At 41.7% G+C, this 24605-nt stretch overlaps 1 protein-coding gene and 1 long non-coding RNA gene across 3 annotated transcripts in view; one reads left to right on the forward strand and one right to left on the reverse strand.

The window, feature by feature from the left end:
* Nucleotides 1-281: 281 nt before the first annotated feature.
* Nucleotides 282-23139, reverse strand: LOC147010461 (glycine amidinotransferase, mitochondrial-like). 2 transcript variants are annotated; one of them, XM_085859586.1, is made up of 12 exons: nt 23072-23139; nt 17870-17942; nt 17327-17595; nt 15177-15309; nt 14825-15020; nt 14290-14483; nt 10805-10942; nt 10464-10628; nt 10307-10370; nt 9997-10113; nt 1036-1143; nt 282-762 (listed from the first exon to the last, which is right to left on the reverse strand). In XM_085859586.1, exons 2-11 carry the CDS (start codon nt 17933-17935, stop codon nt 1058-1060), a joined length of 1428 nt encoding a protein of 475 aa, XP_085715712.1. In that variant the 5' UTR covers nt 17936-17942; nt 23072-23139; the 3' UTR covers nt 282-762; nt 1036-1057. The 2 variants fall into 2 exon arrangements, with proteins under 2 accessions (XP_085715712.1, XP_085715711.1); XM_085859585.1 differs by lacking the exons at nt 282-762; nt 1036-1143 and adding an exon at nt 7441-7898.
* The window catches only part of LOC147010462 (uncharacterized), an 11151-nt gene continuing 4383 nt past the window's right edge, over nt 17838-24605 (forward strand). The window contains exons 1-3 of the long non-coding RNA XR_015052397.1: nt 17838-17977; nt 18845-19007; nt 20340-20441. This is a non-coding gene — a long non-coding RNA (uncharacterized LOC147010462). The remainder of the gene's footprint in view (nt 17978-18844; nt 19008-20339; nt 20442-24605) is intronic.

Below are 24605 nucleotides of genomic sequence, written 5' to 3' on the forward strand. Positions count from 1 at the left end.
AGTCACAACATACACTGAATGAAGCACACAAAGCAATCTGCAACGAGTAGTGATTTTTCTTATTGAACTTTCAATACGGTAAATTGTAATTCGAAGTATCGAGGATTAACGTGTCTTCTCTATATCTATGACTAATTAGTGTATATAATACTTATGTCAAATAGCAGCTTCTGGATTGTATCAGTATTTCACTAACTAGTAAATGCAGAAGCTATTCAATATTTTCAGCAGTTTAAAAAATATATTAAAATATCAAATGTATCAAAAAGAACACTTGTCAATTATTAGTCAATGCAAACTCTATCACTTTATTCAACAGTTCAAATAGTACAACAGCTATAACGTGGTTTCCCAGAGGCCAGTCTCGAGTAGTATAAGGTACTGTTCCTTACAGCAAGTTTGTTGCCTTACCGCTAGTTGAAATTTGTTGCCTTACGGCTAGTTTAAGTTTGTCGCCTTATGGCTAATTCAAGTAATGCAAGGTTAGGCTCGAGAGTGCAGTTCTCTCACTCAATTTGAGCTTTTTATGAGGTTGCCTTCCTTTGAATGAGTGTCACACCTTTTTTATATCTGGAGGTGGGCTTCCTTGAATATGAAGGTTTTGCCTTTTTCACGAGGTTGCCTTCCTCTGAGATGAAAAATTCACCCTTTTATGATGTAATGAAGGTTTTGCCTTTTTCACGAGGTTGCCTTCCTCAATGAATGGAAAACTAATGAATGAATGATATGAATGAAGCTTCTGTATTAGACCAACACAAAATCCTGAAAAAAAGAAAAAAAAAACTTTGAACATTGTATGTATAACAGAATATTTAATCATCAAAAAGTTAAAATCCTTAAATACTTTATTATACAGTATATCCTGATTAACTGTTTCTCTGATCCATTATTATTAAAAGTCATGTGCTCCGAAGCATTTCAGCCATTGAGCGAAAAATATAATATTATCACCTGGAGCCATTCAAAACACAGAACAATCAGCCAAAGTCTGAAATATATTTATTATTATTATTAATGCTGTAAGGTGTATCTCACCTGAGCTCTCCAAGGAAAGAAGCTAATACCACAAAGCTCGCAAGTAGCACAACAGCAGACAAGTTGCACTGACACGAAGGCAGACAGGAAGCACTGACACAGTAAAATCTAAAAAAGACAATAAACAACAACAGTTAGCAACTGTAATCATGTTAGTATGTTATTACTGAATGTAAACTAACCTTTTTCAGCTTAGTTATAAAGTTAATGACTTAACCTATTACTTAGGTAATTACATTATGACACCCACAATTTGTAGAAATATTTTCCAATGCAATGACAATAATATATTATGTATGCCAAATTTCAAAGCCGAATTAAGAATGTTTTTTAGGTGATTGCAATGACACAAAGGATCTGCAACGGCATGAGAGCCTGCGGTAATGCTGAGTCCATCCATGAAAATTTTCAAGGATCTCCCAAGATCATTTCAATCACAAAGATAAATCACGTTAACAAATTTTATTGTACACAGTAATAAAGTTAACGAGCATAACTTATTCAAAATTGAGTGACCAGCTACAATTTTCAATCACTTTCTTGAAAGACCCCAGATCATTTCAATAATAACAAGATAGCATGATGCTTGAATACACAAAATTAACTCGAAATTAATAAAATTAACCAATAAACTTATTCAAAATAAACTGTAGATCAGTTATATATCTTCTGCAGAAATTAATAAAGAAAAATAATGTTAACTATTTTTCTGCTCAGAATTCATAAAATTAACTAATCAAGTTATTCGAAATAAATTGTAGAGGTATAATTTCTTATTGACGATAGATGGAATACCCCAAATGAACCCATTAATAAAGAAAAATAATGTTAACTATTGTTCTGGTCTAAATTAATATAATTAACAAATTAACTTTGAAAATCAGCAAACATCACTGGCCTGCATAAAAAGGTGCAATAACAGATCCCTGCAACTACAGACCAATCAGCCTTCTCCCAATCATCAGCAAGGTTATGGAATCCATCATCGCTTCAGACATTAAATCCTTCCTCTTCTCCAATGGCTTAATTTCCGATCATCAATTTGGTTTCAGACCAGGTCACTCTACCCTGGATATGCTGCTTCTGCTCTCCCATCAATGGATGGAGGTCCTCAATGCCAGACAGGAAATCCGAGCCGTATCCCTGGACATATCACGTGCTTTTGACACAGTCTGGCACCCTGCCCTGCTCACCAAACTCTCTTCCTATGGTATCCAAGGCCATCTCCACTCATGGCTCGCAGACCTTTCTCCTGTCGCAGTCACCGTATGGCCCGAAATGGAGTTTTCATCCCCTCTTCCTGTACAGGCTGGAGTTCCTCAAGGTAGCATTCTGGGCCCTGTTCTTTTTCTGGTTTTCATCAATGATCTCTCCGACTCTGGAAAATCCTCTTTATCTCTTTGCTGATGACTCCACCCTCTGCTGTACCATCGGTCATCCCTCAGACCGGCATGCAGCAGCTTCTTCGCTCACAGCTTGGATAAAACCACAAACTGGTCCAACACGTGGAACATGTGTTTGAAAAGGACAAATCTCACACTCTCACTATGTGTCTCTGAAAGGACCGTTTAGAACCCCCCCCCATCCACTTTCTCAACAATCCTCTGGAAGAAGTCCTTTCTTTCAAGCTTCTGTGTCTCTTTGTGCCATGACCTTTCCTGGGAAAGCCACATTTCAAACCTCGCCTCCAAAGCCAGTCGCTGACTGGGAATCCTCCGTCGTTCAAAGTCCTTCCTCAGCCCACCTGAGCTTCTGACCACTTACAAAGCTTTTGTCCACAGCTTTATGGAGTACTGCTCTCCCCTCTGGGCTGGTGCTCCTGCCTCCCACCTTTCTCGGCGTCACGCTGTGGAAACCAAGGCATTTCGGATCATTGGCATCTCCCGCAATAAGGCTGAGTCCTTGGGCATCTTACTCTCTCACCACAGGTTGGTCGGTGGTCTTTCTGTCTTTTACCGTCTCCTCTCCAGCCCCCCCCCCCCCCCGCTCTCTCTGCGATTTGTCTCCACCACATTTCTGCTGGGCGCTCAAGGTCTGCCAACAACCCCCTTCTGGTAAAACTACCAAAATCACGAATCACTGCTCACCTTCACTTTTTCAATCCTCTTTTTCCCCGCCTTTGGAATAAACTCCCGCACTCTATTCAATCCCATTCTTCCCTCCAGGCCTTCAAAACAGCTGTTCACCACCTTTTATCATTCCCCATCCAAATCCTCGATCTTTTCTACCCCCGTTAATCCACCCAAGCCCACCTCCTTCAAATTTCCTGCTTTCCTTCCTGAAAGTCCCTGTAATGTCCATCTTGTATTCCCCATGTTCCCCACCCCATCCCTCTCCCTTCCACAGATCTAATGTCTCTGTTCCCCAATGTTTTGTCCTTCCCACTCCTGCCCCTCTTGTCTCATGACCCCTTGCTGTACGTTGTGAGTTAGCTCTCACACGAGCCTCGACAAGGTATACAAAAAAAAGTGTACGGGACACCCCCTCCTAAAACACTCGCCCCTCTCCGACAAACACCATTCCCCCTCCCACATCCTGCCCCATCAGTCGCTTCGCTCGCTCTCACCACAGAACCTTTCTGTCTTTCTGCTTTTTATTCTCTCAATGCTTGCAACTTTGCAGGTGTGAAAAAATACTGTACAACTGTATCTGTACAAGGCAAAGAAAATCACAAATGTATTGTTCCGGGTTCACGGTTGGTGGGGGTTGCGAGGGGAGTTCTCAGACCCACTTCCCAGCCGATGACCCTGAAGCTGATGGACCCTGTGTAACTCCATGGAGCGACGGGTTGCTGTGCAATCACAGACGCCGTTTGAGACACTTAATGGAAGTAGGATCCAGCATCCAAATCCCACTTTACCTTACCGGCAAAGTAATCACCCCAGATAAGGACCGTGCTTCCCAACGCACCACTGCCATCAGTCAAAACGCCAAGCGATACCGTTAGTGGAATGTTGGCTCATATCTAACCATAATGAAAGGGCATAGCTGAACTCCCTGCCACGAATCACAAACGATGTTTAACCAATGGAAGAAGATGATCGTGCAGTTTGGAAAACGGTTTCCAACATTTCTCAAAAAGGATCATTTATACAAAGGAAACAGTCACAAAACAAAGCTCTAACTCCGAGCAAAGAAACCAAGTCTCAGACACTTTATCACAGGAACTACAAACACAGGTGCCCCATTCATTCCGAGGAAATGAGGAAAGGAGAGAGAGGGAGAGGGAGAGGGAGAGGGAGAGGGAGAGGGAGAGGGAGAGGGAGAGAGGGAGAGAGGGAGGGAGAGAGGGAGAGAGGGAGAGAGGGAGAGAGGGAGAGAGAGAGAGAGAGAGAGAGAGAGAGAGAGAGAGAGAGAGATAGAGATAGAGACAGAGAGAGAGAGAGACAGAGAGAGAGAGAGAGGGAGAGAGGGAGAGAGAGAGAGGGAGAGAGGGAGAGAGGGAGAGAGGGAGAGAGGGAGAGAGGGAGAGAGGGAGAGAGGGAGAGAGGGAGAGAGGGAGAGAGGGAGAGAGAGAGAGAGAGGGAGAGAGGGAGAGAGGGAGAGAGGGAGAGAGGGAGAGAGGGAGAGAGGGAGAGAGGGAGAGAGGGAGAGAGGGAGAGAGGGAGAGAGGGAGAGAGAGAGAGAGAGAGAGAGAGAGAGAGAGAGAGAGAGAGATAGAGATAGAGATAGAGATAGAGATAGAGATAGAGATAGAGATAGAGATAGAGATAGAGATAGAGATAGAGATAGAGATAGAGATAGAGATAGAGATATATATATATTATTTGGAGGCATAGGGTCAGCCTCGTCGTCTTTCGCTGACGCAAGGCAGCAGGCTTACATTGGTCCCAACAAAAGAGAGGGGAGGGGGGAGAAAGAAAAACGGAGTAGAGGATGTAGTGCACTATGCAAAGAGAGGTGCAAATGGTGAAGCATGAAATGGGAGTCAGTAACCCAGAACTCAAAAGGACGAGTGCTGATTGTTGATGCTCTTTGCATTCAAAGTGAACGAGTTTCATTTATGGAAAGCAAGAGAGAGATAATCTTTGCCGATTTGTCTGAAGCTTAGTAGTTGTTGGTTGAAGAACAGGTGACACCTTTTTAGCTTTGTTGTAGAGCTCAGTCTTATCGTGAGGCAGGGATCCCCTTTCTCACTGGAGAAGGTGCAGTCATTATCCTTTTCAGCACACATTCTGGCTGCTCGTTGTGGCCGCACAGACTTCGTCCTCAGCCTACGATGGGTTTGTGTCCCTTTAGTAATTTACTGACAGATTGTCATTGTTTGGCAAATTTTTGTTACAGCCAGCTATTTTTATATACCCAAGTGTGCGTGCGTGCGTGCGTGCCTGCACATGGAGGTCTCGGCCAAGTGGCTCTTTTTTTTCTTTTTTAAAATCTTCTGAATAATGTCTTCCTTTGGCATCTGTTGATGGAAAACAAAGCTGAGCATGGAAGTGGGTCGGATCAGTTTGATGGTTTTGTGTCCCGAGGACTCGTGTATTTGCATATGAAAGGGTTGATAAGAAAAGATATCTATTTCTTACATCCTTAAAATGGCAGAAACTTTTCCTCCTTCTTTCCTGCTTCCTCCCATACTCCCTTTATCCTTCTCCAACTCTTCCTTTTATTTTTAAAGCCCTCTTCTAAGCCTGTACAGAATAAATAAATGGAGACTCTCCGAACCCTCAACCCAAACTTCCGAACTCTTCCCCACGGTGTGAGATGGTGAGTTGAATGAGTGAAATCTGAAGTTCAGATGGGAATACAGCGAATTGAGATGTGTGAAGCATTTGTTTTCTTATCAAGCAAACACACAAGGAGATTAGACACAGGTGGAGGGCAATTAGACACAAATGGAGGCCATTCAGCCCATAATGTCTGTGCCACATCAACACCACACCAATCTATCAACACTAGATCAAAAGAAGAAAATGAAAATGTTTTTTTAAATTTAAATTTAGTGTTTTTTTTTGTATTTTCCCCCCATGGGAGGGGGCGTGGGCTTGGATAAAAAACGCACATCAACTACACAACACCTCTTGACGAGACCCCCACCAACAGCACTCCATACACATGCACACAATCACTCATCAGTGTTGAAACTACCTAAAAGTCCTGCCAACATCCCCATACCCCTCTACCTTCATAAGTTCCAGGTACCTATTTAATTCTAATTTAAGCTAATCTTCTGTTTCTGCTGCTACTACCTTTCCAGGGAGACAATTCCATGCATTCACTACTCTGAGTAAAAGTCCCCTGCCTTCCTACTGTCTTAACTCTCCTCTTCTTTACTCTCAATCTATGGCCCCTGGTCCTATCACTGTCTACTCTGTTGAATATAATTTATTGAAATATCGTGCTATATATCATTTTAGCCCGATCACTCAATGGTAGAGATTCTAGGATTTGGATCTTCACCAAAATCGAATCAATTCTTCCTTTTTACACACCCAACTTGACCAGCAAGTTTCGTCTGAATCAGTCCACAACTTTTTGAGATATCCTTTGTCGTTTTTGCCCCATCACTCAATGGTGAAGAATCACTTTTAAATTTCTCGGATCCATATTCTCATTCTGATTTTCACCAAAATCTAATAATTTCGTCCTTGTCACATACCCAAGCTCTCTGCAAATTTTCGTCCAAATCTGTCGATAACTTTGAGATATTTTCTTAACAAACAAACAAATGGACAGGGGTGAAAACAGAACCTCCATCCACCTTTAGTGGTGGAGGTAATAATTTTGTCATTGTCTTCTGTTGAAGTATGTTGCTTTGTCGTCATCTCTTCATAACGTGAACACACACACGCACGCACACACACACACACACACACACACACACACACGTATTTTAAGACCATTTTTTCCCTGCGAGAACAGGGGTGAGCCTTGTGGGCCCCATGACAATCATGGTTCCCCTTTTGAGGTAATACATTTTTTATAGCTGGATGTCCTTCCTGACGCCAACCATTGAGTCGTCTCTTATGACGCGTAGGGATACGGTTTACCTCTTCTCACCGGGGCACACACTGGAACCAGTACACCGGTACTCATTTCGCTGACCTCGGAAGGATGACAGGCTGAGTCAACCCCACCTGGTGTTAATTCAGCAGCAAACGGGGCTCAAACTCAGGACCCCAGGATCTCAAGCAAGCCACCCAAACCACCAAGTCAACACCAGGCTTACATCTCTTTATAACATGTAAAAACCGGACTTTGTGTTGTCCCCTTCCTCTTCAATTGATGTATGCCTCCGACGTGCCACTTCCCTCTCACATATCCTACACTCTTCCAATCTGCATTTCCTTCCGATCCCCACACTTCTCTTCCTTCCCCAATTTACTCCATGCCCCCAACTTCCCCTCCTCCCACAATCCCCACACCACCTTCCACCACCCATCCTGCATGAAAACATAAAGTATATTGTGGACTCCTGCTATTTATTCTCAACAAAGATCTTTTTTTTTTTCAAAGGTACGATTAACATGATCAATCCACCTTGAAGATAACATGCAATAACAAATAATGGGGAGGCAAAAGGCAGTTATGAAAAATCCATCTTGAGTAACAACAGAGTAATAAAAATGTTATCAGAATGGGAAGATGGATTCGGCACAAACAGAAGGAAAAAGAGGGATACAGCACAATGAAGAAAATAATTATCATTAAGAATCCAATGACGTTATCACATTTTGTGACTAAAGAAAACAATTACGTCCTGACAAAGAATGGCTAAAAAAATAGTCAAGATTAAAAAAACAATAACATTTATTCAAAGTATGAAGCGTAACCCCCACGCCTGCGGATGTCACATGTCCAGCAGTGGAATCCGCCACCGAGGGAGTTGGCAAAGCGGATAGACACAGGGATTGGGGTTATTCCTGTGGGATGAATGGGTGAAAAGAGAGCATTGGTCACACTACCCCCCCACTCCCCCATCGTACAAATCACAGCTGTTAATCAAACACATGATGAATGGCATTATACTCATCGGACTGGTGTGATACATGATGAGTGCTTGAGGGAGATTTCTGAGAAGTATAATATCATGGGAAAAGAGTGAAAGGCAAATGGTCAACATTCATGAAAGGGATGGGATGGGATGGGATGGGATGGTGACATCACGGTGATCTTCAATACAGACGACACTGAAACCTTGTCGTGACGATTTCTCAGATGCAAGATGATTGAATTTGGCATGAACATTTGGTTAAATGGTTTACTGAACCGAAATGGTTTACCGAAATGCTTTAGGTGTGTTCTTACTTTCAATTACAAGTAAGATCATGGAAGCCATCATGGCTGCCATTTTCAATATTTCTTGTTTTCAAACTGCCTGATCTTTGATTATCAGTTTGAATTCCGATCCTGCCACTCAACTCTGGACATGCTGCTTCTGCTCTTCCAAAGAATGAATGCCGACCCCTCAATTCTTCTGAAGACCGAATATTCAAAGCTATAAAACTTTAATTGGTGTACTACAGCAAGTTTAGTGGTAGTGTTGCTTCTCGTATAGATCAGCAAGGAGTTCTGATAAATCCACCTGTGTTCCAAAATTATTAATCAATTAGTTCTCAAAATGGAATTATATTCAAACTCCTCAAGACTAATGTCGATGTTTTGGAAAGCCTGTTCTCAGTTGGCTGTGAGGATGAAATTAATCCTGATGTCTCTACGAGGGAGTACCAATTATGTGATACCAAAATATAATTGATCAGCATCTGGCAAAATTTCTACCATGGTGCATCCTCGTTTGAATGGCAGAGGTCATGCAGCAAAACGCATGATTAGTCTTGGAAAGGACAATATCAGACACTGATTTTTTGTTTGTTTGTTTGTTTTTTGTACACCTTGTCAAGACTCGTATGCAAAGCCTGGTGTTGGCTTCGTGGTGAGGGTGGCGGCTTGGGATCCTAGGGTCCTGAGTTCAAGTCCCGTTGGCTGCTCAATAAATGCACCAGGGGGTTGACTCAGCTTGTCATCCTTCCGAGGTCGGCAAAATGAGTACCAGTGTGCACTGGAAGAGGGGCACTGCATCAGCGACACAGTCGCGCTTTCAAGAAATGATAGATACCACACAACGCACAGCAAGGAGGGAATGAAATAAGAGGGGCATTGGAAGGATAAAACAGTGAGGAATAGAGACATTAAATCTGTGGAAGGGAGATGAATGGGGTTGGGAACATGGGGTATACAAGATGGACACAACATGGACTTTCAGGAAGGAAAACAGGGAATTTGAAGGAGGTGGGTTTGGGGTGGGTTAACGAGGTAGAAAAGATCGAGGATTTGGATGGGCGTGGTAAGAGGTGGTGGTGAACAGCTGTTTTGAAGGCCTGGAGGGAAGAATGGGATTGAATAGAGAGAGGGAGTTTATTCCAAAGGTGAGAAAAAAGAGGAATGAAAGAGTGAAGGTGAGCAATGATTCGTGATTTTGGTAGTTTTACCAGAAGGGGGTTGTTGACGGACCTGAGCGTCCTGCGGAAATATGGTGGGGACAAATTGTACAGAGAGCAGTGGGGGGGCGAGATTGGAAAGGAGACGGGAGAAGACAAAAAGACCACCGACCTGCCTGCAGTGAGAGAGTGAGAGGCCCAAAGACTCAGCCTTATCGTGGGAGATACCAATGATCCTAAATGCCTTGGTTTCCACAGTGTGAAGCTGAGAAACGTGAGAGGCAGAAGTGCCAGCCCAGAGGGGAGAGCAGTACTCCATCAAGCTGCGGACGAAAGCTTTGTAAGTGGTCAGGAGCTCAGGTGGGTCGAGGAAGGACTTTGCACGACGAAGGATTCCCAGTCGGCGACTGGCTTTGGAGGCCAGGTTTGAAATGTGGCTTTCCCAGGAAAGGTCATGGCAGATAGTGAGACCCAAAAGATTGAAAGAAAAGACTTCTTCCAGAGAATTGTTGAGAAAGTAGATGGGGGATGGGGTTCCAAACAGTCCTTTCGGAGAGACATCGTGAGAGTGTGAGGAACCTACCAAGTTTCTCAAACATCTTCTGTGTCGTTTGTTCCTCTTTCTCAACGATCACTCGATGTTCATCAAGCATCAGCACATTTATAGAGAGCCAGCGAGAGGACATCCAAAGTGGGTGGTCTGTGTTGGATGAGAAAGAAATGACAGAGGAACAAAATCGGAAGGTGATATAATTTGAGGATATGGGATGAATTGAAAATATTCTCTGAAATTTGTATCTAATTGAGAAAAATATTTGAATTGAGCTGTTAAAAACATTTTGACAATTAGGTTTTGGAATCATCTTGACACTTCACCAGGAAAACAACCTCACCATGTGGGATCAGTGGATCCGGAGGTGTTATGATTCTCCATCCAGCCTTCTTGAACATGTCAATCTGCAATAATAAGTGATGGACAGAGATGGTTTTGTCGCTGCTCTATACTCTATGGAACATCCTTGAAATCATGCACAGGATCTCTAATCTTACCTGATTGCAAGGTGTATCAGGGTTTGAAATCACCAACCCTGGTCCAATGATGTTGAAGGTCGCATCGATGTGCATTGGGTTTGGGTCACGGAAGGACAATTTATGCACGCGGAACCGAGGCCCAAGGTGTCGTCGCATCCACTCGATCCCGAAGTTGTTTGTTACCTGTAACCAATGATAAATGTATGATACAAATCCTACATCCAGCGAAATGGTGCCAAGCTTTATTACTTCTGACATTCACTGTTGGGATGTTGGTAATGAGAAGGAAATGATTGACAAATGAGGAATACATTATCAATATGAATGGCGATGTAATAAAAGCAATTACGTCATCATACATGGCTTCTTTGCACAAATATATCCCTTCCGGCTCGAATGAAATCTGCCGCGTCAAAGCAGGGCTCGTGTTCCGTTGTAACGAAGTGGCCTTTTGCAATGAGTGCATTCTTATCCTCGACGGAGAACACGGGATAGTCCTTAGGTGGAGTGGAGGAGAAAGACTAAATGTCTCGGTGGCTGAGAAATCCATGGAGACACAAACAAGCATAAATGTGTGAAACATTAAAACTAGGATAATTATACAGTACAGCGATTTCTTTTTTGCAAATTCTATGCTGATGAACATGAATAAAACCACAGTCTCTGGGGTGGAGAAGGATTGGACTGAGCAAAAGCAGATACTCTAAACTACAGGACCATTAGCTTACTTCCAATATTACTTCATTGACAACAAATCATTCATTTTCTCCAACTGCATGATCGCAGACGATCATCAGATTGGATACAGATCAGGGCAGTTCATGCTGGACATGCTGCTCTCCAAACAAGGGATGGTGGCCCTTGATCTCAGGCATTTGACACAGTCTAGCTCCCAAACATTGACGGTGCCTTTTGAGAGTGTCTATCATGAACTTTTAAATATATTCGGACATTTGCTTTAATGTTTCGAAAAGTTCTCGTTAATATTTAAAAGTTATTACATTTATCGTATTGTAATTTCGTAAATACACTATATATCGTAAATACGTAAATACATTATGACGGGTCCCGCGATTGGCTTCATCAAGGCATGTGACGAAATATCGGAAGTTGTTTTTTTTTTTAGCCGATAAAACCTTAAGGACGCTGCTCTTGGACATATTTGTCCTTGTTTAAACTCGTATCCAGATCAGGATTCAGATCTTCACCAAAAATATAATCAATTTGTCCTCGTCACACACCCAACCAACCGGTCCACCAAGTTTATTCCAAATCCGCCCCCAATTTTTTGAGATATGGTGCTGCACTGAATAATGTTTTTAACCGTATCTCTCAATGGTGAAGAATCTCTTAAAAATTCGAGTATCCATATCCAGATCTTCACCAAAATCGAATCATTTCATTCTTGTCACACTCTCAACCTCTCCACCAGGTTTTGTCTGAATCCGTCCACAAATTTTTCAGATATCCTGCTCACAGACAGACAAACAAACACAAAGCCGGTAGGCGGTGATGGGTCGCCCAGCATGGAAACTATAAGATATAGAGCAAAATGGATGTCATATAGCGGATAGGGAATCACCTGAAGATTATGCACATCAAATCTCATCCAGTTCCATCAACTGATAACTACTCGGTATCCATTTGAATGAAAAGTACTGAAAATGCGGTTTGAAATCGGAAATCCCCAAAGTTCGAGGGGGTGCTGTGGGTGAACAAAGATCTAAATCGAAAATCCGGCTCGATCATTTGTGCATATTGTATTCCAGATGATTAGTGTAAATTTTCATGACCATCCGACCGTAACCCTAGGAGGAGTAGCATTTGGCGCGAAGGCACCTCCAGCTCTCGCATATTATCGATTTTTGCACTAATTGACCTTTGACCCCTGACCAAAGCAAAATCGGTTAATATGTCCTGAGACAAAGTTGTAGTACTCATTGAGTACCATGAACCTGCAAAGTTTCATTCGTATCGATACAATCACCTGGTCGCGAGGGGGACTTCAATTTTGGACAATTTCCGCGCATACCCTAATTGTAGGGGGCGCTGCGGGTAAAGTATTCCATATATCACAAAACTGGAACATATTTGATCGAGCATCACCTGTACATCATTCGAGCCAAATTTCATAACCCTACGTGGGATAATGGCTTTCAGAATTGATTTCGCGTGAACGGCACCGATTTTGAAGGTTTTTCGGTTGTTGCTGGGGAACCAAAGCGTCCCTAGCAACCATCACAATTTCCAAAGCACTAGGTCATAAGATGTACCTACCAACCGAGTTTGGTCAAAATCCGCCCACGAATTTACTACCAATTATGCTGATGACAAACGAACAAACATCCAAACAAACAGACAGAATTACTGACAATCAGGGTCACCTATTTCGGTGACCCAACAAACAACAGATTCGGACGAAACTTGGTGGAAAGGTTGGGTGTGTGATGGGGACAAATTGAGTCGATGTTAGTGAAGACCTTGATCCGAATGCGGATACGATAATTTTGTAAATGATTCTTCACCATTGAGGGACAATGCCGCAACGATATATTGAACGATATCTCAAAAGGTTGTGGACGGGTTATGACAAAACTTGGTGGATGCATTTGGGAGGTGACAAGAACAAGCCGTTTAAATATGGTTCAAGTCCAGATGCAGATCCGGCCTATAAATGGGAACACAAAACGTAAACTGTTCAACCTGGTGGAGGGATATGTGTTCTACTGAGTGCCGTTCTAGTTACATATGTGAAATAAATGAAGCAACTAATTGTGTTTAAAAACAGAGGACAATAGCATGTCAGACTGGTGGAAAATGTGAGACTCCTCTCAACTTAATGAAAAACAATTGTTCCATAAGCTTCACCATCCTGGGGTGTGTTCCTTCAGCAAGTAGCTTGCTGTCGCTTACCAACCCAGCCATTCCGTATCAGCCACATTGCAAGTCACGTGCCGAGCCACTTGGAAAGAGAAGCAAGCAATTAAGAGAGGTGCCTCGTTTCAGTTCGTTATATTAGTAAAAATAGCTGCCAAAGTCAGATTCAAAATGATACAACAACCAATGAAATGTTCAGAAGCAGACGCTTGTTACGCAGAGCTGGATTAACCTTTTGTGGTGCTGGTGCTAAACAAATTTGGGGAACCATTGCAAAAGACAGATCGACACAGAAGTAATCTTTAACAGAGCACACAGCTGTATAGGTGTTATTTAAAGTATTTACAAGTTTAAGTTGCAGATTGAGGTGGCTGCCAATCGGGTACGAGCAATGACAGCCCGAGGACAGAAGGCCATTTCTCAAATATTTTTTCATCATTCGTGTTCATAATTATCCAGTTGTCCAAGAAAACCAACTATAACTCTCGATAACTAAAACTAAAACTACAACTCTCCTATAAACTAACTATAACTCTCCTGCTCTGAGTGTGTGGCTCTTGAACTGGATGTCCGCCCTGAAAAGTGTGGACTGTGGTGACATCATGTGCCAGAAAATTGGATTGTTTTTTTTTTTCAATTCAAATACAAAGTATGTTTTGTAAAAGAAGCATTAAATTATTTGTATATTCTTTGTTGAAATGTATTGTGATGTAGACACTTAAAAAATTGAGAAAGGCATCTGGTAGAGCGCATACCTGCGCCACGTAATGCCTGATCCACGAGAACATATCGGGCCCAATTAATTTTTGAAATATCATGCTATATATCGTTTTTAGCCCAATCTCTTAATGGTGAATATTAACTTAGAAATTGAATAAACCTTGTATCCAGATCCAGATTCGGATCTTCACCAAAATCGACTTGCAGTACAGTATTGATGAGTATTTACAGTACAAAAAATAATTACAGTATTATTATAGAGTTCATCCTGCATGAGGGGTTTTGGTGCAGTTGTCCAACGAGCACCACGGCGGAAGTACTCGCGAAGCAGTGGGCGGTAAGCACGGTACTCAAAGAAGCGTGAGCGCCATGCCATTGGGGCCTCGATGATCTCATCGCCAACCACAAGCAAGATGTCTCGAGGCATAGCAGCATAGAGGCCTGCAGAACAGAGATGACATTGTCCAAATTATCAACTATTATAAAATTATAATGAGTCCCTCACTGCAATATTGCTGAAAGTAGCCAAACGGGGTTTTCACAAGGTTGACACCTGTTCACCTGTTCTTGCACTGGGAAGCAATATCCATTGAGGAAATCTCTTATTTTGCATGTAAGTTATAAATATAAAGGAAACATGTCAATCCATTATGATATGTTTCTTGCGTTTTGCTGTTCTGTTTGTCGAATACTATATATCAAACCTCACCTGATTTGTTCAAAATACACTTTCGACTTCTATATGTCCCACTCATTGCTTCTGTTTTTTATTTTTTAATCACCAGTGGACTTGAAGTCAGGTGTGCTGTAGGGCTTGCTCCAGTCTATGATGTCAGGACGGCGAACCGTCACTCCCTCACCCTCAAGCACGCGACAGAGTTCAGAGATCTGAGCAACTACAAGCTTTAAGTGTTCTTTTGGGAATGGTTTTCCACCATTCTCTTTGAAGAAGTTCCAGTCATTCTGAGAGGTATTCGCCTTGGGAGAGAGATTAACTCAAAGGAACATTAGATGAAGCAGAGGGGGTTAAAATAAGGTGATACAAATATCATGTAAGTGACCGCATTTGATCATCATCAAACCACAAGCTGATTTTGAAATGCAGTTTGGTACTTGTGAATCCGTTGAGCTTACCTTCACCTCGACAGTAAATGGTGGCACACAGGCATTTTCTGCACACCCCACAATCACCTCCTCAAGGGGGTCCCATTCTGTGTAGGAGTTGACTGGACACAGCTCACTATGTTCCTCACTCTCTGCATGAACACTTGTGATGGAAGAAAACAAAACGTTTATTTTACATTTACAGATTTGGTTTACCCCTGTACGTATTGATTGTTACAGACAGAGGTAGATACTCAAACCAATGTACCTTCTTGGCTTTGGAGAAAATATATGGCACCGTTATACTCTGTTGGAGATGTAAAACGACTGTAGTTGTCGACATGGACATTTTTCCAAGAAAACTTTAAAGTATTGGGAAGTTAATTTCAAGGTATTCCCTTGCTACACATACAGTATATACTTGTGCCGTGGAGGTGGTCGTGCCTTGATACCACTTGCATAGAAATCGTTGGGACGGGTGTGCATCTTCGACATCTTCTATGTTCATTTACTTAATTCCATGGAGATGTTCTTTCAACAATCCAGAGAGATGAAAATCACAAGGTGACAATCTATAGTGTCTGTGGAATGATTTTTAACTTCCCAACCCATCATCGCAAGATTACCTACACCCTTTGACGTCTGGTCGAGTTGAGGTCGAAACTTAGTACTGAACTTATTGAATCCCAGAGTAAAAAGTAATTGATCATTTCCTCCACTCCCACATTTACATCCAGCTCTTCTGTCACAGTTCACTTATCGTTATTTGTTGGTTCTCAAAAAATGTATATAATTCAGCGTTTTTTGATGTTTGAGTGACAGCAGTTGGTTGCACATGAAAATGTTCAAGATCACTCACTGAGCTATTTTTTAACGCACTGTCCAATTTCAAATGAATGCACAACTAACTGTGAAAGATGTGCATCATCAAAATGTGTATCACTGAAATGTTCACGATGCACTTCCATTCCACAGCACACATAACGTTGTTTCCACCATCTTCGGGATTTTCCTCCTCCTCCCCCTCCCCCCCATAATTATTTTGACTCATTGATGTCACTTCCGACATAACTCGCTCCAGGTAGACAATATCTTTGCACAAAATTTCAGCATTTGACTATTGTTACCCCACGCATGCGAAGTGAAAAGCGGGGTTATAAGCAATTGGTTCACTTCTGTCTGTCTGTCTACAAACGTCAGTTTATGATTGAGGAACAGCTTCATTTTAATTGATTGTTGTATTTTGAACATGAATCGGAAAACAAACATGTAGTTTTGCACTACTATGGCACTGAATTTTTCCTGATCGTCCATGCACAGAGAAGTGAGATTATATGTATATGTATGTATGTATATATATATATATATATATATATATATATATATATATATATATATATATATATATATATATATATATATACATATATATATATATATATATATATATACATATAGATATATAAACTCTGTCTGCCTCACAGTGAAACCAAATTGAAAATCATCCAAACAGGAAATTTACTGTTTTTAAAGATGTCATAAAGGACACAAACAACAGGCACAAATACCTAATGTAACGTGTTAAATAAGGTAGTGTAAAAGAAGCTGCCTCAACGGCGGTAAACTTCCTCATTTTATATTTCCACAGCTTTTTAAAATGTTATTTTATTTCAATTGAATTATTGATTTGAACACTCGAACCCAAATCGACTTTTTGATACTTTTTCAAAGTCCTGCTGTTTTGCTGTCCTTCGACAAAATATTACGGAATTTTATATCATCACAACCAATCAAATTTGCCACTCGCAGACGCCTCCTTGTGTATGTTTCCCAAGACTGCACAGGGTAAGGTGTTCAATGAACTCTCCAGCCTTGATTTTCAACACGTTTCTACAATAAATAAAGTTCATATCAACCTTGAGCTATCCTCACAGATTTGTGATATCTGAATGTTTGGAAACAAAAATTGATAATTACCTTACATTTTATAGAATTGGTAACTGCATTTAAATTTTTGCTCAGAGGGAAAGTACACTCTACTGAACATCCAACAATTATTTAACTTAACAGAACAAGAACTATCATTGGCATCACCGAGTTTGACATTGTGGTTTGCATATGAGGTATGGTGATTACAAAAATCATTGTAATGATGATTAATATTTTTTTCCTTGTATTACCTGTTATCTCTTTTTCTCTCAATGAGCATGTCAAGCTTGCTCTCGACATCAGGGCCCATTTCGGACTGGGTGGACGTTTGGTGAGGCGGAGTGATGGACGAAAGCCGACGTTTGGCAGAAATTGTGGCAGAAATGTGGGAATTTTGATTGGTGAAAAAGCCACCCCTGGGTGCAAATGAGAAGGGATGATATTGTGGCGGATTCAGGTGACGAGCTCCTTGGGTGAGTGAGCAGAGGAAGCGATGACGGGAAGTGGTTGAGATGTGTTTCTGCAGCAGTGCAGACAGGGATGAGGAAGATGGCAGAAATTATAATTACTTATTAATCAGGTTATATTTTATGTTCATGTCTGTCTGCTATGTATACCATGTCAGGCTGAAACAGATCTCAGGGACTGGTTGGTTCTCAGCTGTTTTCAATATGTTGGATGTTATACATTCATGTCTTCAATCTTTATCGTTTTTAGATCTTGAATGTCTTTGAATTTCACTGATGTTTGATGTTCAGTCATGTTTGATAGTTCCTTACAAAGCGTTGACTGACCTGAGCAAAGTAGTGTGCAGACTCTGCACCACGACTACCTCCACGGAAGCAGCACACACGGAGCATGGTGACCCTATGGAGGTGTACGGCAGAAGTTGTGTTGTTAAGGTAAAACATTACAAAATCGAAAATAGTAAAACGCAGCATAATCATTTTGTTCATCATCTCGGTTATTGATCGTTGCTTTGTCCATTTGTATGAGTATTCTGATCTGTATTTCCAATCAAATCTCATAATCTCAGGCATTGGATTATTTGTGGCATACTTGGAGGTAGGGGCAGGATAGCCTCGGTTGTATTGACTTGCTGCACTGAGCTGTTCACACTGAATTTAATGCCTGATGGGAGATTCCATGATGAAAATGTCAGCAGGGGGCAATGCGATACATCCAGAAGCACGCTATAGAATAGGGACGTCAAACCGGGCAGTTGTGTTTTTCTTTCCATGTATAGTGGTCACTTAGTTCAGTGGTTGCCCATAACATGACGGTCACGTTACAAGATCATGACATTGGTCACTTCCCAAATGGTACACCGACGTTGGGCCAATGTCGGATGGCTTTTACACCTCATTGCCAACGTTGCACCAACATGGGCAAATCGATGTTGCTTTCACACCTCATTGCCAACATTGGACTGATGTTTGAAATCCGCTTGTGACCGTTCCTACCTTTCCGATCTATTGCCAACATTAGCCCACATATGGCCCAATGTCGTTCTGCATTCTGGGTTGGTTAATGGTCTGTGTACCCATCATAACTGTGCTCGTTTCTACTGCCACTCCCACAATACGAGGTGTACGTACAGGTTGATGTGTCGCTGCTTGTTGCCTTGGCCATTGGGTACTGCCCTCTCTGTTTACCCCTGTATCAATAACCACCCCAAATCCTTCTACTGTGTGACACGATCCAAGATTGCTCCTTGGATCACGTAATCTCTATTTGTTTATCTTACCCATTCCCATCTTCATTTCCAGTGGTATGGCTCTCACAGCCGAATCAGTTCTCCTCTATGCTTCGATGATTCAGGGATTCACATTCTGAGGACTATGGTACGACTGCCTGTGTCGGTTTCACTATTTGAGTGCACCCTCCGGACTTTGACAAGACCAATGGGGTTCGCTGTCAACCTTTTACCCAGTGAGAACCGGCTGGGTTTAATGTGTGAACCGATTTCCCATGTTGAGAGTCATGAGTTAATGGATAGCTGCATTGCTGTTTGTGAAGTTTGTACTTATTAGTCCCCTACCGGTTTCACCGGAGGGGACTATAGGTTTGCTCTCCGTCTGTCCATCTGTCCGTCCCACCTGTGATTTTTTTCGACCTTTTCCCCACACCCTTTAACATATTCAACTGAAACTTGGTACATGGCTTTATTATGATAAGTTACAGAAAAAGTTCGAGTTTCAGAGAGTTTCATCAATTTTTCAGTTTTTCCCTTTTTTGACTTCGTAAATATCACGTTGGTAGGGGACAGGTATTGCAAAACAATTCTCAGTCTTGTTACCCTTGACGAAGGGGAGGATATTGCATTTGTGTCCGTTTGTTACTTGCAAAATGGAAGATTTTCCAAGTACATTGGTCAGTCGATTTTGTTCTGTCTGTTTGTTTGTCTGTCTGTCTGTCTGCCTGTCAATCGCCTACAGGTCACAATTCTAAACCAATCATCACGAAACTTTACCAAGTTGCAGAGGTAGTCTCAACCGAGAAGCCTATTGATTTTGAGGTCAAAGATCATCTTCAGGTCTATTTTCTAAAATCGTCATTTTACATCCTATTAACTTGAAAATTAAACATCAATTTTATAGTGCGTCACTAAATTAGGAAATGAACTATTTTTGAGATCAAAAGGTCAACTCGAGGGCAAACATCTAAAATAATCAATTTTCAACTGAAAAATCATCATTGTACATCCTATTAACTTGGAGATTAAACATCAATTGCATTGTCTATCACTGAATTGGGAAAGCAAGTATTTGAGGTCAAAAGGTCAACTCAAGGTGAAACTTCGAAAATAATCAATTTTCATCTGAAAAATCGTAAATTTTTATCCGATTAAACTGAAAATTAGGCAGCAATTGCATAGTGCATCACTGAATTTGGAATACAACTATGGTTGATGTCAAGAGGTCAAAGGCCAACAAAAGTTCAAACTTCTAAAATCAATTTCAATCTGAAAAATAATTAATTTTCATCCAATTGACCTGAGTCTTGATTAAGATTGTCAATTTAAATCTCAATGACATGGACAACTTGATGTATCCATGGTAACCTTTGCAGAGGGGGTGGATTTTGTAAGTATCGTGCTCTGCACGACGTCTTTTTCGTGTTTGTCTGTCTGTCTGTCTGTCTGTCTGCCCACACATAATTTTATTGTTTTTCTCCGCAACTGCTTGTCAGATTGAAACGAAATTTTCACCATCGGTGTGACGACTCATGTAAAATGTTTTAATGATAATTATGATGTCATAGGTCATGGGGTGTGGCAGCCATGTTGGAAAAATGGAAAAACTTTGGACTTCTGTATCTCTGAAACAGCACGAAGGGAAAAAAAAACTTGAAACTTGGCACAAGGTAAGTCCTCCTCACGGGGAAGAAGCATGATTCTTTTTTGATGACATCATAATTGCATGTGGAGAACATTACATCTGATCAGTATGAAAATTTTTGAGGGCCATCTCAGGATAAAATGTTCCACATAAAAGTTTTTGATGACATCATCGGTCACATGATTTAGCAGCCATATTGTTTTTTAAAAAACAACAAAAAACCTTCAAAAATCCTCTTCTCTGAAGTGGCTGAATAGATCGAGGCGAAACTTTACATGTATGACTGCCTACCCATGAGGAACAAAATGTTTACACATGATGTCATCGGTCACATGCGTTGGTAGCCATGTTGGATTTACCGTAAAACCTATAAAAAATCTTCTTCTCCAGAAAGGCTGGACAGATCGAGAGGAAACTTCACATAAATGTTCCCGAAGCCTTCAGTGTACAAGTTTTTACAGGAATAATTGCTTGAAGAAAAATATTTTAAAAAATGTTTTCTCTGGAACCGCTTAAATAATCGATGTGAAACTTCACAATTATGATCCACTCGTGATGGAGAATGCATGTTTTAAATTTCAACTTGATCGGCCACATGGTCTGGCAACCAGAATTATTTAATTTTTGATGTTTTTTAAAAGGCTCACTTGGCTGTGCATGGATGAGTTTGAGGGGAGAGGAGTAGCAGCTGAAATGTGAATCCTATCCAGGTTCCTCCTGATGACTTCATCTTTGCTTTTTGCTTGTTCGGGTTCCTTCTGATTACTCCAATGCAGGACTGTACCGATTTGGTCTTTCATTTGATTTGCATTGATTTTAATTGGTTCACGAGTCAGTAAGTGACCACTATATTCATTATTGGTGTGTGTCTGTCTGTCTGTCTGTCTCACTGTCCCGAGCATAGCTCCGTGGGTTTTGATCTGATCCTGATAAAATTTTCGTGGGAGGTTTATAACATGATCTCGTTGTGTTTACCTGAGAATGGGCGTGGTCCGCCCATTATGGGCGGAGCCACGCCCAAAAAACATGTGTTTTTAGGGGTAGCCGATTTCAAATTGCATCTTCTCCGAGGGGGTTTGTCGAATCTGGCAGGAGTTTCGGTACTTGGTTTGCCCAATGGCACCTGCATAGACCCACAGAGCTCGATTTTTTTTTTTTAATTTTCGTCCCAAGGTCAAGGTCACAAGGTCACGAACTTAGAGAATTGCGAATTTTTACATAAAAATCCATCTTCTCCGAGGGCGTTTGTAGAATCTGGCAGGGGTTTCGGTATTTGGTTAGCTCAATGGCACCTGCATAGACCCACAGAGCTCGATTTTTTTTAATTTTCGTCCCAAGGTCAAGGTCACAAGGTCACGAACTTAGAGAATTGCGAATTTTTACATAAAAATCCATCTTCTCCGAGGGGGTTTGTCGAATCTGGCTGGGGGTTCGGAATGTGGTTAGCCCAATGGCACCTGCATAGCCCCACGGAGCTCAATTTTTCATTTTCTTCCCAAGGTCAAGGTCACAAGGTCACAGAGTTAGAAAATTGCGAAATTTGACGTAAAAATCCATCTACTCTGAGGGGGTTTGTCGAATCTGGCAGGGGTTTTCGGTATTTGGTGAACCCAATGGCACCTGCATAGCCCCACGGAGCTCGATTTTTCATTTTCATCCCAATGTCACAAACTTAGAAAATTGCAAATTTTGACATAAAAATAATACGACCGCCCAAACTTTGAGAGCGGGGATGACAATATTTTTAATGCAGAATCTTGAGGTCATTCTCCACCTAAAGTCTCGAAACCATTTTGCTCGATCTCGAACACCTTGCCCATGGCGCCCCTTTCAAGTTTGTTTTTACGCTGATTTCATCAAAGTATGGATAATCCGAAGAGTGCGAAATGCCATATCGCCTATATGACGTTATATTGTTTCTGGAATGTTCCAGAGGAAGTTTTGCACCAAAGGTCATAATCCTTGACCTTTGACCTTTAAAGTTCACAAAGGTCAAATTTTCAAAGTTGTGAGAATCCAACTGGGGTTTCGACCATCTTCGATGAACAAACTCCAATAAGCTATAGCACGTATCCTGTTTCCTTATTTTAATGTCCACAACATTGTTTTGTGACCTGTAAAGGTTATGCAAAGGTCAAATTTTGAAAGTTGTTGAACGAAACCGGGTTTTCGACATTTTGCAGTGAATAACCTGTCACCTGTACCACATCATGTTGATCATTTTTATAACTTGGTCAAAAATTATCACATTGTCTCATCCTTGACTTCTGAAACAATCTACATCGTCAAATACCGCTCGTGAACCATTGCCGTCTCCAGACTTGTTATATATCGTTTTTGACCCAATCTCTCAATGGTGAAGAATCTCTTCGAAATTGTCGTGTCCGAAACGGATCCAGATCTTCACCAAACTCCAACGAATTCATCCTCGTCACACACCCAACCTGTCAACCAAATTTCGGCCGAATCCCTCAACAACCTTTTGAGATATCCTACTGATCGACAAACAGACTGGGGTGAAAACATAACTTTTGCCCATCTTCGGCGGTGGGGGTAACAACGTGAGAATAGCAGTGGGAAGACTGCAACTGCTTCGTGGTACATTGCATTCTGAGATAGGAGATCAATACACATTGGATTGAATCAGAACACTACCTTCAAGGTGAAACTTCCTGCTCTCCAGAAAGAGAGGACAGTCAGGCGAAGGTGTCCTGCAAAAACCGTGTTGATTGAGTTCACGAAGCTGGATTCGCCCGATCCGATATGCCCCAGCATAAGGAATGTGGCAGCTTTTATATTCTCGGCTTCTGGTTTGAAACTTTGAATCTCCTCCAAAAGTTCATCTCGTCCTGTTCAGAAAAGGACATAACAGGTTGATGATTTATGTTCTTCAAAATAGAACTACAACAATGAGGAATGTTTAAACTGTGGTGAAAAATATTATGTTTATGGGGTACAGGGGGCAGTTATTAATGTGTACAAAATAAAACTGCAACCAGCTATAAGTTAATAAACTCTCATTGCCACTCGTTTTTCGAACCCAATCACCAAATATGCATCATCAGGTCAACATTCCTACACAAAGTACATGTGAAAGAAAAAATGTGTCCGAATAGTTGTGCCTGTAAATGCGTCTCCATGGAACAATAACCCCATTAATAAATCTGGGTGTCTGCCATTTGTGAGCACTACCATGCCTTTACCTGACAGCCTATTCATCCGCAGTGAAAACATGCTTTTGTAAATGATTGCTTCGTTCACGTACAAAACATTGAATGTCCTCTACAGTTTGAGAAAGGAACTTGTTTGTGGGAAGTGAAACAAGGACGTCACTTCTCAGAAATATAGCCTGGTGTTGGCTTCGTGGTTGGGATGGCGGCTTGGGATCCTAGGGTCCTGAGTTCATCCCCCGTTGGGCCGTTGAATTAAAATACACCAGGAGGTTTACTCAGCCTGTCATCCTTCCAAGGTCGGCAAAATGAGCACCAGTGTACTGGTAAGGGGACACTGCATCAGCGGCATAGCCACGTCCCAACCAATGATGATGCAACCAGCAGCCACACATGGCTTACTTGTGTTCGAAGTACGTTGCTGTCGAGCTCGCTGGCTGTCCACATGCTATATCCAGTATCCCCACACCTATTCAAGATCAGATGGCTTGCTGTTGTTCGAAGTGTATAGCTGCCGTGCTGGCTGCCTGTTCATTTTCTTTTACCTGTATCGCCATGCCCATTCATGATCAGATGGCTTGCTCGTGTGAAATACGTCGCTCGCCGTTGTACAGTCAATGACAGGATTCCCACAGGAAGGTTGTAGTTATCCAGAGTTTGACCTCCGTGTGCGAGGATGTGGTCTTCTATTTCCATCAAGCAAAGATTGTACATTTCGCCTGCGCGGTCTTCGTCAACATGAACGTTGTGGCTGGAAAAAATCCTCTGCTAACACAGCTTTATGATCATTCCAGAGTGTGAGTGGGTTACTTGGTTCACAAAAAATCAACAGGACGATGAATAATTTCGGAAGACTTTGCGTTTTAAAAGGGTACCGCATACGAACATCAATATAGGATCGACAAGTGATTGGATCGAATGCAAAATGGATATCACCGTGTGCGGCATGATGCGCTGAGTTCAAAAAGTGCTCAGTTGTATTTCTACGATCAATAATAAGCAAATGAGAGCCGAGAGAA

Source organism: Eptatretus burgeri, chromosome 16 (assembly GCF_056783735.1).
Source record: "Eptatretus burgeri isolate ZD-2024b chromosome 16, Ebu_testis_v1, whole genome shotgun sequence".
Lineage (NCBI taxonomy): Eukaryota > Metazoa > Chordata > Myxini > Myxiniformes > Myxinidae > Eptatretus > Eptatretus burgeri.